The 19,381-nt window shown below is 40.3% G+C and overlaps 1 protein-coding gene across 1 annotated transcript in view; it reads left to right on the forward strand.

Moving 5' to 3' along the window:
* b4galt2 (UDP-Gal:betaGlcNAc beta 1,4- galactosyltransferase, polypeptide 2) overlaps window positions 1-19,381 on the forward strand; it is a 161,091-nt gene that overhangs the window by 64,447 nt on the left and 77,263 nt on the right. Inside the window, exons 3-4 of the mRNA XM_058622602.1 lie at window positions 9,189-9,307; window positions 11,106-11,222. Coding sequence (XP_058478585.1) covers window positions 9,189-9,307; window positions 11,106-11,222 — 236 coding nt within the window. The remainder of the gene's footprint in view (window positions 1-9,188; window positions 9,308-11,105; window positions 11,223-19,381) is intronic.

A 19,381-nucleotide genomic window follows, 5' to 3' on the forward strand; every position in this document is an offset into this window, starting at 1 on the left:
TTTGCCCGGATACATTGTTGTGGTACATGGGCTCTCCATCTGTTTGATGCCCCCCCACGTGCAACCTCTTCCGTCTCGGAACAAAAACACATCAGTGAACATACTGTGCACATGGTCTGGAGCCACAAAGTACTTGCTTGTTTGGTTAATGATCCGCCATTCTGGTATTGAATGGAGCACTTGAATAAAAGCCGATAGAAGTGATGCAAGAAACGACACTTTTGAAGACATTCACAAAGTTTTTCCACCCGATAATTACTACTTTCATGAGCCTGCCTATAATTCACACTCATTAATTTAATTTCTTGTTAAGGCTTGTTCGCGTTTTCACACATTGTTTGTCATAAATGATGGAAGACAATAGCAATATTTTCCCTCATGAGCACAGAGTGTTACTCACTGTATGAGCTGGAGAACAACACAAGCCAGTGGCAAGGCAGTTGTCTTTTTATCGCACGTCATTGTAAACGTCAGTCGAACCATTATGAGATATAAAATGAAGAATACTTGAAAAATGATTGTATTCAAATTGTATTTAAACCACATCAGGCACCCATATACTGTATATGTATTTATAGGTCGACCACCAGATGTGGTTAACATTAAAATAATTCAACACTTAACATTGAACTGGGGCCACACGGTGGTGTAGTGGTTAGCACTCTCGCCTTGCAGCGAGAAGACCCGGGTTCGAGCCCCGGTTGGAACAAGGGCCTTTCTGCATGGAGTTTGCATGTTCTCCCCGTGTGTGCGTGGGTTCTCTCCGGGTACTCCGGCTTCCTCCCACAGTCCAAAAACATGCAATGTGGGGATAGGTAAATTGGACACTCCAAATTGACCATAGGAGTGAGTGTGAGAGTGAATGGTTGTTTGTCTCTATCTGTGTGTGTGGCCCTGCGATGGACTGGCGTACTGTCCAGGGTGTACCCCGCCTATCACCCGATGTAGCTGAGATTGGCACAGCACCCCCCGCGACCCTCTGGTGGAGGATAAAGCGGTAGATGATGACTGACTGACATTGAACTGAATTAACAAAAATATCAACTGGATGTACTGTAAATATAAAAGTCTAGCAAATTGATGAAACAATAGGGAACAAACTGATCATAAAGACAACAGATCAAAAAAAATGGTTGAAAGTCAAAATAAAAAAGGTTAAAAGTTCAACACTGGGAGTGTTTACATTTTATTTTAGGACTTTGTGTCTTTCCTCAGAAAAAGGGATTATATATATATATATATATATATATACATATATATATACATATATCGAGTCATGTTCCGCTGTCCATAAGACAGCCTCATGCACACCCATCTCCCAATTGGAGGGTTTAATTGGAGGGTCAATTTAAGCTACATTCCTCCCCCCATCTCTCCCTCTGCTCATCAGCACTACTGCTGCCCGTGATGCTGTGACTGCTCATGCATTAAGCCCAACCACCATCACCCCAGCATTGGATGCAGTAAAGAGTTAAACATTCAGCCATGATGCCATTTTGCATCCATTTTTGATCATATTGCAGTACTTCAACAGTCAGTTTGAAGTCAGTTTTAACTGCAGTACACCACATTCACCGTGATTGTAGTTTTTTGTTTAGTTTTTTTTAGTGTTAAGCATTTCTTATAAAGCATTCCATCTCATTTTCCTCCTCTTTCGCGTCTGTTCCTTATTCTTTTTTGGAATGTAATTTTCATCCTTTTACAGCGGTAACAAAGTGGAAAGATGTCACATTTATGTGGATACGACACGTGATTGCACCAAACCGGGAAGAAGCGGTCATGATCAGATCGACTATTTATATGAACGTAGATCCACATGGCAATCAGCATTTACAATGGGCTGTTTACATGCCATATTATTCTATTCAGATTCAGCTTTTATTCTGATTATTTGAGTCCATGCAAAAGTAGCTGTTGTCTCAATAGTCTGACGTGCATCACAAGAGGAAAACGATATATCGCCAAGAAAACTAGAGTTTTCATTTTAATGATCAGCTGATATGCACAGTTAAATATGTATGTTTGTATGTATATGCTTTTCATTCTTTGTAATTGTTGTTTTCTTGGACAAAAATCCAAATTCATTTAAACCGCGTTGACTATACTGTTTTACCACCAGGTTTTGGTCTCCTTGAGGACTTCTGGTCCTGACAAGGTCAATGTTAATGCCAGAAAGGTCCTAAAGAGGTAACAAATATAACTACATACACACACACGTACTTTCATGTTGATCATCACAATCAAATTCATGAAAAACAATACTTGTTAAACAGTCCTTTGAAGAGTTTAAAGTGTTTTTCCTCAAAACCATAGAGAGAGACACTGACACGAGCAGATGACTGGATGCTTTGCATGTCGAGGAGATTCTTAGATACAGTTAATCCTCTGATCCAGTAAATTCACACAAACACAGACACAAACGGGATATTCTACTGGAACACAGTCAATTGATTTCAGAGGATGCAGCCACACTGAAGGTTCTTGGACTGAGGTGACACCAGATGGAGGAAAAGAAAAAAGAAGACTATATTTGCAGAGGTTTTCAAAAAAGTTTTTTTTTTTTGAAGTAGCTTGCGATTCTTGAAAAGTTTTTTTCCTTCTAACACTGACGCAAATTTCCCTCCCTCTCATTTCCTCTTTCCGTCACATACCATTTTCCTCTGTCCTTCTGTCCCCTTTTTTTTGCCCCATCATTTTTTTTTCTCCTCTCCACTGTGAAAGAATAGCAATTACTGGCCGCAGTTGGTGGAGGCACTTGTAAATGATAGAACGAGAGGACAGGCTAATAAGATTTAGAGAGCTGGAAGTCTCTGTTGTCATCTTGTGTCAGTGGGAGGCAGGAGGACAGGAATCCCTCCCTCTCTCTCCATCCTTTCACTCTCCATTTTCTTTTCATTTATTCACTTTTTCTGACTCATTTCTCCACTTGTCCTGGAGCCAAAGAACCACACTCAGATATGAACTCAGCTTCTCGCGGAAATCTGACCCTGACACCAAATGTCCCACTGATTAACAGGCAGCCTGTCGTGTGCATGGTCAGATGGCCTGACCAGTGACTCAGACAAAGGAAACTCCACAAAAGAGTGGGGTTTATCATCGGGTTTATCATCAGATAAAAATGTAACACAAAGAGCTTCACATAAAAACACCATCACACTCCACAAACCCAAACAGACACATTCATACACCTCAACAAATCTCCGCCGTCGTTAAGTCAAGCTTTTTCCAACTAAGGCTCATCGCCAAGGTGAAGGCCCACCTCCCTCGCAAGGTCTTAGAGACTCTAGTCCATGCTTTTATAACATGTCGGCTGGATTATGTTGGTTTAGACCAGTCAGAGACCACATCACACCTGTGTAGCGCTCTCTCCACTGTCCAGATTTAAAATGGTATTGTTGGTTTTTAAAGCTCTTAACAGGTTTGGCACCATCTTACCTCTCTGAACGTCTTCTTCTTCTTCACATTCCATGCCGGGCACTGAGGTCTAATAACAGACTAAAAACCTGGGGCGATCGGGCCTGCCCCTAAATTTTGGAACGAGTTACCCATGGACATTAAATCTGCCCCCACCATGGAACATGTCAAATTGCTTTTAAAGATCCACCTCTCCTCCTTGGCCTTCACTTCAGAATAAAAATAGTCAACCTGAACACTTCTATGTAGTTTTTCTGACAGGGAAGAGGTAGAGTTATAGATGACATACATTTTTAATTTAATTATTAAACACTACTACTACACAAATAAATACAATGGAAAACGCATACAATCAAAATGTATTTAAATAGAAAATACTACTTGAAAGAAAGTGTCTGAAAAATTATATAAAATATGAATGACTAAAAACCTGTGCTGCTGTTCAGTTAAGATAATAATTCTAACTGCTGGGATCATTAAAAGGCGACTAACCTGAGGCTTCTCAGTGTTCTTATACATCATGAGTCGTGTGATGAGAAGGTCAATAACATGAGATGGGGAGAAAGAGAGCACGAGGAAAATAAAAGACTAAGACACACTAAGACAGAATAACAAAATGCGTACGTGCTTCATCCTTTTTCTGTTTTATTTATGTTATCAGTCACTGCCTCAAATAGGCCATGTGCATGTGTGTGTATTGCAGGTATTACCCTATGTTGTGGGGACCTAAATCTGTTAATACAGTCACATTATGGGGACATGTCTTCCATACATGAATTATTACATTTTAGTCAGTAGGCAGGTAGTAGTTATGGTCAGCGTTATCATTACGTCTCCAGGAAATGAATGTAATGCTGTGAGTGAATGAGCTTACACACAAAGTCAATGCACAGACGCGAGTAGAAGCTCGGCCGGACTGAGCTAATTGTGTCTTATTTTATCTGCTCTGGCGCTCGAGTTGAACATTTTCAAATTTGGCGAAGAATTAACGTTGATGCAAAGACTGTGTCAGAGTTAAGATTTTACGGAAGACCTCACATACTCTTTTATCATTATCATTTCTGTGCTTGGGCAGCCAAACAGCTCTATGACACAAGTTGCTATATGTACCGGGACAAAAACAAAAAGGGCGGACCGTGGCAAATGGTCAGATGGCTGAAGATGCTGGTGGTTTGGGCATGGGGATGATGTTGCACAAAAATGCAGTGGTTCTTTGAGCCATGACGGGACAATTTGCATTTGGTATGAACGCAGCATAAGTGCAATGTCCTCTGAGGACACGGAATCTGTGTGTGTTCTTGTGAGGACCAAACAAACTCATGTTGGACATTTTGGCTGGTCCTCATGTATCTGTCACCCCTGAAAAGAGGTTTTAAGGGTTAAGTCTTGGTTTTAGGGTTAGGATTAGAATTGGGTTTAGGTTAGTGTGAGGGTAAAGGTTAGAGTAAGGCATTTAGTTGTGATGATTAGTGTTAGAGTAAGGGATGAGGGAATGCATTATGTCTATGAGTGTCCTCACTACGAATACCGTGCAAACACGTGCGCTCTCTTACTGCTTCGAGACTGTTTGCAGTGTATTGTCAACGTGTTGCTAACCTAATAGCTCATAGATTTGCTTCATCACTGTGAAGAAATATGTTGTGTTCACACTGCATTTCTACAGTGTGTGTGTGTGTGTGTGTGTGTGTGTGTGTGTGTGTGCAGACAAATAAGTGATGTATTTCCCTGAAGTGCCGCGGGTGTCCCAGATAGACTGAAGACGCAGCGTGATTATAATATATTACTCTAATATCACCACCGAAGCGCCAGATATTAGGTTAGGTGTGGGTGTGCGTGCGTGCTTGTGTTTTTATATGATAATTACAGTTTTATCAAAAGCACATCTGTTATTTATCTCCTCTCTCAACACCAGCGTTTCAAACACACAGCTTTGCTCTTGTCTTATGTTTGCAAACAAGCTCATTTCATGTCTTATTTGTGCACACATGTCACCAAACTACCTGTCAATCTAAAACACTGAATGTCAGAGAGAGAAAGAGACACTATTATGAGCACTTGCTGCTGATTCTGACAATGGAACCTGAATATATGTGTTTGTGATTTCAGAAAACAGAGTATAACACATACTGTATAATACATAGAAATACAGAAATATTACCGTCAAAGTTGTGACTTAAAAAAGGATGTTATTCTGCACTAATTTATTACAATTTCAATGTTTTTGTGCAAGAACTTTTTTTTCTCTGTTATTATATCGTCCATGAGAGGCAAACTATCTGTTCAGTGATACAAAATAATAATAATAATAATACATTTAATTAAAAAGCGCCTTTCAGGTCACCAAAGACACTTTACATACAGAATGAATTAAATTCACACAATTAGCTAAACCAATAAAACACATAAAATCTACACAATAAAATAGGACAGACCAGATGGAAGTTGACGTGTACTTGAGACTGGACTTGGACCTGCAAACACTGACTTGTGGACATCTCTGGCATGGAGAGTGGTGAAAGGGGGACATGAGTGTGAGTGGAGAGGATGATGATGATGAGGAGGAGGAGAAGTGTTCAGAAGAGAGGGCGGAGCTGAGACTTGTGGTTTATATTAATGAGGCTTATTAAACTTGTGGGCATTGATCGCACCGCTCACCTGTGCAGTGCTGATTTGAAGGTACCTCAGCATAGAATTCATGTCAGTGCTTAGTGAATCAGACGCTCATGTTGTATAGATCTCATTTCTCTGTCGTCTCAGTGAACACCGGTTATACATCTGTAACTCAAGTCGTGGATATTTTTTTCGATGAGTTGAAAATCCAAATCATTGCTCTAGAGCTGGTGTTAATTTTAAGCAGAGGTGAAATTGGCCAGATGTCTGGGAACTGAGAACGTAAACAGAGATTGAGCATCTCTTCGTCTTTGATATGGCTCACTTTAATAAGGTGTCAAACAGTGTTTGTGAGAGCCGGGAGAGCTCGCGTGTGACGGTGTTTGCACATTTTTAGCAAAGGAAAATCAGGTTTAAAATGATGTTCATGTCAAACAGTAATTGGCCAAATATGTGGAGCTGAGAAAGTAAACAGAGATTGAACATCTATTCGTATTGTGCATCTTTCATTTTAATAAGGTGTCAAACAGGGTGCGTGAGAACTGGGACAACTTGGGTCTGACACTGTTTGTGATGTTGGTCAAAACATTTGTTTAACAACTTCTCGTACTTTGTGTGATCATTGCAAACACCAGGTATGACCTTTAATGAGGCACCGCACTCAAGTGTGTAACTGATCCACGACCCCCCCGAGAAGAAGTCCAGCATATTATTCCTAGTGACGAGGCACACAGACATAAACATGGAGGAAGAGCGACGATGCTGCTGCAGCTTTGTCAACAGTACCCCTGCCTCTCAACTTCTCCTCAAGGGGCTTCCGCGACAAAGTTAAAAAACTAAAATGTTGGCAAGGGCGTTGCCCCGCCTCCCTGATGACCTATGAATTTATCCGTGCCACTGTGATGGATAAACTGAACATGGTGACCATCGTGAAAGACACAAATATCATGTATTCTGATCCCGGGATTAGTGAAACGAGTTAATTGTGTTTAAACTTTCTAATGACAGATAACAGCAAACACTTGTTAAACACAGAAACATTCACATTTCACTATTGAGCAAAACTCAGTCAACAATATTTGAAATTTTATTAACATTTTATTGCAATAATTGTCGGTACTGACTGATTTCAGTCTTGGTTGTTGAACCTATTTTATACTATTTTATTTACATAAAATATAATTGATCTTGTATTACATATCATTTTATTGTTGTTTAAATTTGCCGTGCGATCGTGGGTGCTCATGAACGCAAACATTATTACCTTTCTCTTGAATTTTGCCGTACGCTGAAAGTACACTCTCGACAAGGTCAGAAGAAACTTTGAACAACCTTTGTTTCCAGGGCTCTGCCGCATTTTGTGCCAAGACAATTACTTATTTAGAAGATGTGTATCTAACTCAAGCAAGGCCAGTCGCCTACAGCTAACTACAGAAGATGTGTATCGAAAGAATTGTGACACGTCATTTAGTAAACATTTATCAAACGAGAGTAAACGGTGCACTTGTTGGGACATTTTTCAAACACAAGTTCATACACCTGTGTTTGCTGTATTTTCAGCAGTGACCTTATTTGAGCTTGACTCACAATAGATGACAGTAATATGTTTTGTTTTGTTTTTTACGATGGAGCTTTATGGCAAAGAAAAATAAGCCAATTTGGTCTTTGGATACAAGCCACATCCATTCAGTGCTGGTTTTGGTATTTTCCTGAAGTGTTGTTTGCCTGAAAGAAGGATAGATGCTTTAAATACAGTAAAGGATGCTTGTTGCACGTCCGTCTTTGATCAAGTGATACTCAAAAGTTTGTGTAAAGCGTAAAGTATTTCTTCAGACTTTCCAAAAGTTGTATGATTGAGAAAATGGGTTTCAAATCATTCAGCAACATTCTCTGCTCTGAATGCTTTAGTGTGACCCAAAGCAGGGTCATCGATGTTCACCTACTTTAATCCCCTCTAAAGTGTATATGAGTGCATAACACACACACACACACACACACACGCACACACACACACACACACACACACACACACACACACACACAAGGTTCTCTCATTGACGTCCATGCATTTGGACAGCCTACTAACCCTAAACTTAACCTAACTACAATTAGCCCTAAACTTAACCAGTTCATCAGAAATCATTGTCTGCCTCATTAGGACCAGGTTTTGGCCTCCATGAGGACTACTGGTCCTGACAAGGTCAGTGTTTATGCCAGAAAAGGTACTAAAGGACTCCACGTTGACTTTTGAAAAAAAGTGTTATTCATAACCCTAACCCTAACCCTAACCCTAACTAGTTAATGTCTAACCCAAACCTTAACATAACTACACTTCAAATATCAGCCCTAAACTTGAGCAGTTCATCAGATATTAGGTTCTGTTTCTATAGGACCAGGTTTTGGCCTCCATGAGGACTTCTGGTCCTGGCAAGGTCAGTGTTCAGGCCAGAGGCAACAAATACAAGTACACACACACATGCACACTTTAGTGTGGACCAAAGCGTCATAATGATACTTGTTTTTTATCTTTTTATAAATGCGATGAAAGGAAACTTCCCCAATGAGTTGTTGACATTCTGTGGATTAAAAACATGCTCTCATGAGTGAACAGTCTTGCTTGTTTACAATGATGCATCTTGTTTGTGGTTGTCAGACGAGAACTCTAAGCCTTGCTCTTGTATTTTAATGATGCTGGCTCCCAGGGCAAGGGCCTGAATTTCTCGTTGGGGCCAGAGATTTAAAGCCAACTATTCTTTTTAAATTAGACTGAACTCACAATGTCATACAAATACACACACTGAGTTAAATCTGTCAGTGCTCAAAGGAGTGAGATAGGTTTGCGATGTGGCTTCATCACTGAGCTGTGTAACTACCTTGTATGTTGTGTTTATGCTGATTTACTTCAGAGTGTTTGTTTATTATTTTGAAATATATGTTTTCCCGAGCCTGTGCATCTTATTAAATGTTGCATTATGCAATGAAACCATTATTTCTGCACACATTGCTGTAACACATGTACAGGACTGCTTTGAAGCTACAGCCTCTCTCTCTCTCTCTCTCTCTCTCTCTCTCTCTCTGTCCTTCACTCCCCATCCTTTGTTTTTACTTCAACTCCTTCTCTCTGTTCGCGCTGCTAAGTGTTGCCTCTTTCCTTCTTTCCTCAGTGGGGCGTTTGTTGATTGAGTTCAGCTCCCAGATGACGATGGAGCGCGTGCAGAAGGAAAACCCCAACGTGACAGACGGAGGCCGCTACACCCCCCCAGACTGTCGGCCTAGATGGAAGGTTTGAAAATGCCACTAACTCACGCACACACCCACAAGTATATGTAGAGAACGTACAGGGCACACACACATAGCAAGTAGGACTGCAACGGTAAATTCATTGATTATATTAGTCTTCCACTTTCCGCTTTATGTTCTCAGCGTCTTAAATGTCAAATTGTTCTGGTTTCTTTGCTCATTATAACAAAGAAATCATTCAAACTGAATAATGTAGGTTTGTGGAGAAAGCAAGACATTTGACAACATCATCATAGACATTTTTCAACATTTTCTGACATTGTGTGTTCCAAAAACACACAAACATGACAATATTATTAGTCATGTGAGGTTGGTCACTGCTGGTGCGTAACTAACAGCCAAGCTATAAGGGGGGTCTGCAGATTTGTTCCGTATTTTCTCATCTATGGTGTGGAACTCTAAATACTGCTTTTCAGATGCTTTATTGTCGTCAGTATCTGCTGAGGAGGACAGTTTATTGCTAGTCTGTCCTCCATTTTAACAGCAGAACTTGAGTTGAGACGTTAACCCCGATACTAAGAACGACGTCACGTCACTGTCTTATTATTCTGACGCACTCAAACTGCACCCTCTACTGGACCACACCATAACTATATCAGCAGGTGCGATGGGCCTATTTATTTGATCTTGGATCACTTTGTAAGGTTCAAGTCATCTAAACGCCCCACGTTTTATCAGATATATAAATTGTGTGGCAGCTTGTGACCCTAATGTGCAAGAAAATGGCCACCAAACGAGGAAATAAAAGGCCCCAGAGCTAAATTATTTAAGACATTAATACGTTTTGACTTTTCAAGGTTTTATCAATACATTTTCCACTCTGTGCCTGGGCTCAGCTCTTCCACAGTATTAGATGCATGGGCTCTCCAGAGAGTCATATTAGACCATATGGTATGAATACTTATGTCTGTTATTAATCCTGTGCCAGTATCTGAGATCTCTGTGGCTGATGGACACAGAGATAAGAGAAGAAATGAGATTCACTTTTCACCTTTTGTTGTGTGTGTGTGTGTGTGTGGTGACCTCTTCATACAGAGAAATTATTTAATCTATTATTATCTAATTTGATTATAGCAAGTCTTTCATGTCTTTCAATTCATTAGAATTTCAAAAATGTCATTCATTATGAGAAACAGATGCAAAAAAAAAAATGAATGGATGTGTTCATACGCGTGTGTTAGCATTTCATATGTATATACTAAGTTATTTTCAGATCATTCATTTCAGAATATAACCCAGACACCTCACGCTTTGGCTATGAATTGGTACCTACACCAAAGAATTCAAAGAGTTCATTCACAAATTAAAAAATATATATATTAATATTCCATATACATTACAGTAAATGAATCAGTGATCACGAAGGCAGGCAGACTGAACACAAGCTTCAACACATGTGTCAGGGTGACTGTGTACACTAGCCAAGGTCAATTTGCTGCCACTCTTCATCAGAGCGCAAAATTACCATGAATTTGCAATTACAGTTCAACCTTGAACTGCATGGACGGCGGAGAATGACTCACAATTCTTTTTTTTTTAAACAAATAAATAAATATATACAGCACTTAAACAGATTATACTCATGTCTCATTTGTCTGCTGTAGACGTGCTGAGAAAAGTGTTCGAATAAGTCATTAACCAAAAATACAGTAAAACATCAAATGTAATGTTTTCAAATCACCTTTCACCTAATTATTGCGTGTGCTCAGCGTTTTTCATGCTAAACGTTCCAGCTGAATGTGTAAAACCATTTTACCAACCCAACTGTTCCTGTTGTGTAGGTGGCCATCATTATCCCGTTCCGTCACAGGGAAAACCACCTGAAGTACTGGCTCCACTACCTCCACCCTATCCTCAGACGGCAGAGGATCGACTACGGCATCTACATCATCAACCAGGTACTGTACATCAGCTTTTGTGGATTACGCGTTCATTTAAGAGTTGTTAAATGACTGATATGTATATACTGTATATCTTCAATGTCTTGGGTTTTGTGTGAACTGCTGCTCTGTCACTGTCCCTCAGTGCTGCCTAAAGCCTGTCACACATTAGATGAGAATTGGCCAGATTTTGGTCCAGCCAATCGTGGGTGCCTCTGATTTTAGGCTGATTTGAACGGATTATCTGGCTAAATTATCCTCTAGTGTGAGGGATTAACAGACGTGATTGCAACGTCATCGGACGCATCAGAGTCTTCCTGATTGTGTTGTAAGTTTTAAACTTGATGATGTTAATGACTGAACAGAGATTGGGGGTGTGACTAGAACCCCACAATAACCAATGAGAGCGGATGTTGCTGATTTTGTATCCTGTACGTGGCAAATTGATTCTGTCTTCTCAGCCATGACAGATTATATTCTGAAGTCACGTTAAATCACGCGAGTTTCTGTGAGATCCCAAATCTCTGGAATCTCCTCCTCGAAATTGTTCGATTAAACACCAAGTGTGTGGTCCTGCGTCCTAGTTTGTGCTTTCTCAGGATTAAAATTGGTTACAATTTATTTAGGAATAGATGCTAGATCTCTTCTTCCAGGGAGTTTGGTCAAGATAGCAATACAAATAGTTACAGAGACAAAACAATTTCATATATAAACCTTTGCAAAAAGAATGTTAAAGCGATTAGGAAGTAGTTAAAGGAGAGAGAAAAAAAACTGAGACATAATAAAAGTGCAGAAGTAAACAGGCCATACCAACAAAATCCTCAATCCAAACCCCTTAAAAAGGTTACGTGATATTACATTTTTCTTTCATGACGGTCCATAAAACACTTTTGAAGGTGTTTAAAGACGTCAGTGTTTGTAGTGAAATGATGGTGCATAGAAAGAGAAATCAGTTTTACCAAATTCTGACTTCATTCTAATAACATTTAGGAAAAGAGAGGCTAGAAATGTGATGGTAAAAAGCAGCATATGCGTTTTCCTCCTCTGGTTAAGAGACAACCAGCCTACAGATTCATTTTAGAAACGTGGTCTCCCATGTTTCTAAAATCAAGTCTGTGTGGGGCAGGCTTTACAGAGGCACAAGGTATCCTTCCACAGCTGCTCAGATCAGAGTGTGAACCAAGGGTGGATGTCCACTAAGCCTCACCTGGATATTTATCCTAACCCGAACCTCAGTCCTATCCTGGCCCCAACCCTAACCTCAATCTCTGACTTTTATTTGACCTCTTCTCTGCTCTGAGCATCTAAATGTGCCGCCAGTGGGTTTACATGGGAGTCGATTGAAAGCCTGGTGGGAAAGCCTAGTGTGAAAGCCTAGTGTGAAAGCCTAGTGTGAAAGCCTGGTGTGTCTCTTTCAGACGCAGGAGAACACCATGCGTGTTCTTGCTTGTGCGTCCGTATGTGACGCTCTCGCGTGAGAACCTGTTGGTGTGAAAGAAAGAAAGAAAGAAAATTACAAATGTGAAGAAGAGATCTGTGAGTCAAGATGTGAGCATGAATGAGACACATAGGTGGAGAAGTGGAGGTGCATTCTCACTCGACAAATTCAACACCTAAAGCTGATTCGCACGAGGTGTTGCGTTGCGTTGAGGTGACGGAGGAGCTCTTCAAACTGCCAGCAAGGAAAATATTATTAAAGATCTTTGGATTCAGACTACTATTCTGTAAATGATTAATATTTTTTTCCTGACTAATCAGCAACCTAATCAGGTTTTTGATTGATTGATTACCAATATTGTTGCCACTGTTGTTTGACTAATCAATAGATTTTTTCTTTGTTTCTGCAAAACTGGGTTGTTGCCTTCAATTCTCACATTTACCTCCTTAAGGAAACCAGGCATTTCAATCTCCAGTGTGGGATGTGATACATTTCCATATCTATAATTGCATATCAACAGTATTATCAGCCAAGAAACAAGCTGTAGGTAGATGTTCTTCCAGTATCACATTATGACTGAAGGTAGGTGTGAACATCGGCATTTGATTTGTTATAAGCCTTGAATTGGGATTAATTAGAACACTACTTTGAGGTTGTCATTGATGGTGTGGTGAAACTGAGAACAAGCTGATTTGTACGTATTTAAATTCTTCCAACTGGTCATTGACTGTCTCTGTCTTTGTCGTGTTCACCGCTTTAAATTAAACAATTGTAAACGTCTACAGTATAAATGACCAACAAGTGTGCAGGGTGCAAAGTCATTTTCCACATTATGAGTAATGAGCTCCCCTTTCTGCCCCTTTTTCCCGTAACACCGTAATAACACCCCCGTGGACCAGACCTTTGGTTTCACCCGCCCTGCTGAGCTCTGCTCTCGATATTGTGATGTTCCAGTGTCTTAGACTTACTGTCTCCCACTTCTCTCTCTCGGCATAACTAAATCTTTCTTGCCTGAAGTATAAAGCTGGTCTATCGAGAGTAACGTTGGATAGATCTTGTAAAAGTTTTGTTTAATTCATGTTAAAAATTGTGATTGAGAAGCCACTGTACTTCTGCAGAAACGCTGAATAGTCATATTTAATGTGGCTCCTTGAGCTTTTTGTGGGTTCCAGGAAAGATGTTTTTTTTTGATCAGGTGCAGTCACTGCGCTTTGTGCTTCCATATTCATTTGTATGGTACATCTGAGAGTATAATGGGCCTGTTAATTGGGAGAAACAAGCAGTAACCATGGCAACAACATGAGTCAAACAAATCGCCTATTAGTACATGAGAAAAATACAACTTTAATTGATTTGATAGAAAAAAAGCAGAGATTTAGTGCTTTTAGACAGCGTTGCAGTGCAGATTGTTGGCGTACAGCTGATTTAACTCCAGCATCTCAACCCTGTGTTATATTTTTACTAACAAAAGAAGTCACGTGTCACATTATGTTGACAGTAGTATTGGTAAAGAGCTGCATCTTTCACCAGCACTTCACACCATCTCTCATCCTCTCCTTCAGCAAAACCAATTGAAAATTGTTATTGAAATACTTAGAGATACTCAGTGTAAGCGTTGCAGCCAGCCCTGCAGATCGTTTTTTTGGAATTTTGCTTTAAATTCATGACAGTATTAGTATTTAACTAGCACTGATGGAATAGGCACGGAATAGACTTATATCAGACCTCATCACTAACTGCTCAAGGGCACTTTTCATTTTAAAGATTCAAATGGATAATAAATAATAAATTCTATTTTTCTTTTAATCAGATAAAGGAAAGTCATTTTGACTTTGTACATTTTTTTTTTGTAGTTGCTCATTTCAAGGGCATGGTTTTAAAATGAACTCCAAGTATGGAGGACAGTCATTGGTTCCCAAAGAAATGTTTTACTGATTTTCAGGTTTAAAATTCAACGTGGATGCGACTCATTCAGTGAAGAAACATTTTTAAGAGTTCTTCAGTGAACCTTTCACGATATAATTTGATCTTTGATTGTTTCAGTCTTTAATTTTATAAGCTGTTTATAACACAATTGCATGAAACTGCACTGATATGTGAAGCTTTTACGCCTGACTGTGGGGACACTTGGGCTAGCAGCAAGTGTTGCTATATGTTGCTAAAGTGATGTTTAGCTCGGTTCGGGCCGTGTAGTTCAGGCCTAGACATTATCTGTTGGGGCTCATTCTGTGATCTTTGGATTTTAGGATTTCGTTTCCCTTTAATTTGTTTCCAACTCAAACCCCTGAGGTTATTCAGGCAATGTGGACACTCGACAAGTAGACAAGCAAGCAGGAGAAACTGGATCAGACCGACTGAAGAGACATCTTGACGAGATCCAATGCGTCTGACGCGGCTGCGCGATTAAACCTTTACACCTGGAGCTGCTTTCTGAGAGGACGGTGTAGAGCACTTTGCTAGAGCACTTTGCTATGGTGCTCACTCAAGTGTTAAATGAATTGAAAGTCTGGAACCTTTTAACACAGAGTCACTGGAGGAGGGTAGAGGTGAGGGGGGGCGGATGAGCAGAGATAATTTTCCCCCTTCAGTCTCCTTGCTAACAGATAATGGTCGTCATGTCCTCAGGGGGGGAAAAAGAAAACAAAAGGCCCTTTGAGGAAAGAGGTGGCCCATAGGGATTAAAACAAACTGTCCTAGTTACATTTGCACTTCACACACACACACACACACAGGAACACTCATTTCTGTGTTCCTGCATCTAGCAGTAGCCCTTTATTGTGAAGAGTGATGTGTGATATATACATTTTCATATGTATTGTGAATAACAAATGTTGGATCATCCATTCTGAGATCTGGAAAGTTAAAACACCCCAACCTGCATCATATATAATATTATTTTAACCCTTTCAAACCTAAGCCTTTTTGTCGATTTTTAAACATAAAAGGGTCAGAAAATGTGCCCATTTTTCCAGAATAACTTCTATAAATATCTTGCAGTCATTTGCAGTCATTTACAATTTATTGCATGTGTATAGTGTCAACAATTTAAAATTGAGAATTTAAAATTTGACCTGTTTTTGTCTCAATGTCCAAAAACAGGCCAAAAAGGTGTTCTTTCAACTCTCTCCTCTCTGGCGACAAAGACGCAGATTCTCTGGCTTCCTGAAACAGCGTGAGTGAAATGATCGTAATAAGCACATGTTGGCTTTACCGGGCAACTTCTCAGCTTTAAGAAACCGTTGGAAATTTTTTTGCAAACCGTCGCGTAATTACGGTAACGTGTCGTCTACCATACGCTCAATGTTAATCTTGTGACTTAAAACTGTGGAAACACCCAATTGATTTTGTTGTGGTGTGTTTTTCTTCACAGCAACAAGAGTGGCTGAAGTAGAGGCCTGAGATAATTAACAAAATAGAAACCTGTCGATTTAGTCAGCGCGTACATGTTAAATGTGACAGATTTAAGAAAAAGCAAACCAACAAGACAATATGTTTCAAAACATCCTTGAAGTGTTTCCTTTATTTGATGGCCCTCTTGTTATTGACAGGAAATCGTGATAGTGATCATTTATGTTTTAAAAAAGGAACAGATGGGTCCAATCACCTTCTAAGAAACTTAATTTACTCTTAAACCTGGCTAAAATCGTGTGAACTTGAGGTTGTACCAAAAGCAGTTTTTGGAAATCAGTTCAGCAGAAGTACAACATGACACAGTTCAATTGATTAACTTAAATAAACATTTATCGCATAACCTTTAACACAACTCTGCATTTAGTTTCTGCACGACAGTGTATTTAAATGAAAAAAGTAATTGATAAATGCATGACACATCAGGTCAACCTTCTAAAGTTTCTTAGCATAAAATTGTGTAAACTTGCATCGATGAGTAATGTTGATTATTGTAAAATGGTCAAAATCTTCTACCTCATAATTATGTGAGCATCAGCTCATCTGTTGGCTGTGTCATGCTGCTGCTCTTGTTAACGGGTTGTTGTTTTTCTGAAGTGTCCGTGCTGCTCCTGCTCTGAAAGGTGGCACAGCTGCTGGTGAGGTACAGTGAGTAGGCGTTGCAGAGGGATCATGCGGAAAGCGATATAGCAACCTTGCTGCTCTGTCCTGCTGCTCTGTGTCCTCTCTGTCGAGGACCGCAGCCAATGTTTGTTGTTGGCCATCAGCTCATCGGGCAGAACTGGAGAAAAGCCCAGAAAGAGAGAAGCAGGAAGAGAGCAGGTGAGGGTTAGAGAGACGTGTGACTGACAAGCGATAAACTAAACCATCTGCTCTTGATTTTAATCTGAATTTAGACGAAATCTAGACGTATTTGCATATTTAATCTAATAAGAATGAATATGTAACATTTCTTACATTAGTTAAAAGTTTCCAACACAAACACAAACATGTCTCTATTTTTGTGAAATACTGGATAACTTTCTCTTTGGACCTTGAGGATTGAATACAAAAGGAACAATTTGATTAAATCATATCTGGGGGAAATTTGTGTTTAAAAAAAAGAAAATTAAAAATTGATTTAGTGGATGGTGTGTTGGAGTAACAGTGCACCTGAATCTTTACCCGGGTAGTTTTCTATAGCAACCGCAATGGTTCCATAATCTTATGGTACTTTATATTAAGTAACAGTGGCACATTGCAACTGTGGCCCGAACGGTGTGTAAAAATGACTCCATACCCATTCTTCCATCCATCCACACATTCTTCCTTTTCATCCAACCAACCATCTGAAATCCATGCATCCATCCACACATCCTTCCACCCATCCTTCCCTTTATTATCTATACTTCTTATCCATTGATGAGCTGGGGGGGAAATGATGGAGCCATTCCTATCTGAAGCTAGGTAAGAGGCAGATTACAATCTGGACAAGTGAGTGACCAGTCTATATTCACACTGACGGGCAACTTTAAGTCTCCAGTTAACCACAGCCCAATCCACACGTCTTTGGACTTACGTGCAGTTAGCTGAGCCATGATATAGTGTGGGAAACACTGCTTAGTGGAGACTTATTCACAAATTCACAAATTCTCCATGTGCAGTAAATGTAACAAGTCACTGCAGTTGTCATAGAGATGTGATGGAGTCTAAAGTCGAGTATTTCCTCTTGAAATGTTCTGTAAAATGATTATAGTACATAAAAATAAAAGTACGGTAACACTTCTCATAATCATAGTCAAGTACAGTTCTCGAGTCTCTGATAGCCTCTGGCTAATTTGATCCTGAGCATGCTCCACACCCCTTTCTCCCCCGGTTTATTCTAAGTAGCTTAAAAAATATATACTCCTCAGGATGTATCTCCAGTGTTCAGTGTACTGCTTTTGAGTATAAGAAGTCTTAATCCATATTTTTGTGGCATTTTAGCAGGAAATCAAGAGGACAAAAAGGAAAGTAGGATAAAATGCAACATATTGACATCTGGTTTCCACACACACACACACACACACCACTACACTAAGCTCCCGCCGGTCGCCTCGCTCCACTAATCCACCGAGATATGAACCGCCACCTCCTCCCCCCATTCAAGGGTACACATCCACTGTTCCGTGCATGACGTCGGCATCGCTGATCTGCTGCGTCTCGTGCGCCGTCGTCCACACCAGGATTGTTTCCAGCTGCAGAGCTGCTGTATTTTACCTCTGGTTTTCCTTTAAAAAATCGCCATAAAATAACATGCTTTCGAATGAGCCTTTCAACTAAACGCCAGGACTCATCACGGTGAAGCCACGCATGGAATCCGGGCGCTTAGTCTCCAGAGTGACGCTGTCTGTATTTCATGTATGGTTTGTCTTTATAATAGAGAGCTCTGTTCTCAAGCAAACCTAAGAACCTACATTAAAAGCATGATGCACACAAGCGCACAGCCTCACGGACCACACTGTGCCATTCCATTTGTGTTGGATCCAGTCAGGCTTCACACAGCTCGCACTTCTTATTCATGTCAGCACTCAGGCTCCAGCAGAGTCCAGTACTGAGTGAACACCAAAGGATCAGGAGGGATTACGCCCTGTGTGTTGCTGCTCCTATTTGTTTGGGCTTCATGGTGGAGGTCACATTAAGGTGGACCTGGCAGTTCATTGGTCAATACGAGAGTCCAGACAGGCAGACAATATATGTGTGTGTGTGTGTGTGTGTGTGTGTGAGAGAGAGAGGGAGAGAGAGAGGGTGACGCTCTATCCACTTGGAAATGGGACGAAACATAAGAGATCTTTTTATTTGTCATTTTTAACCTTGTTTCAGGAAGTGTCTCCATCCATACGAAACCCCCCCCCCCCCCAAAAAAAAACAACTGAAAAGACTGTTGTACCTGTATGTGGCGCTGTAACGCTTCAACAGTTTGAATGAATGAAGACCGCGACAGTGAATGCCAGCATAAGAGAGCGAGCTGGGACTATATGACATCATCGTTTTCCCAAAGTAGTGCATTCGCTGTCTACACGAAAAACGCAAAGGCGGCGTTTTTTAGATCTTCCAAACCCCAAGCCATTAAAAAAAACAAAAAACAATGCGGATTCACCTATACACTGGTCTCCATGTGGACAGGACCTCAGAAGTAGACTTTACTGTATGTTAGTGAGCACTAGAAATGCTTCACACAGGTGTCTTGTTTAAGTGTTAGACCTCTCATACCTCTTTGATTGAAATTATAAGCTTACTGAAGTCAGTGCTGTCCTCATAGAGTGTTCAGTGTGCTGTACAATGGCAGTGAAAAGTAAAGATTGGTGCCAGG

This window comes from Solea solea, chromosome 1 (assembly GCF_958295425.1).
Source record: "Solea solea chromosome 1, fSolSol10.1, whole genome shotgun sequence".
In the NCBI taxonomy this organism is placed as follows: domain Eukaryota; kingdom Metazoa; phylum Chordata; class Actinopteri; order Pleuronectiformes; family Soleidae; genus Solea; species Solea solea.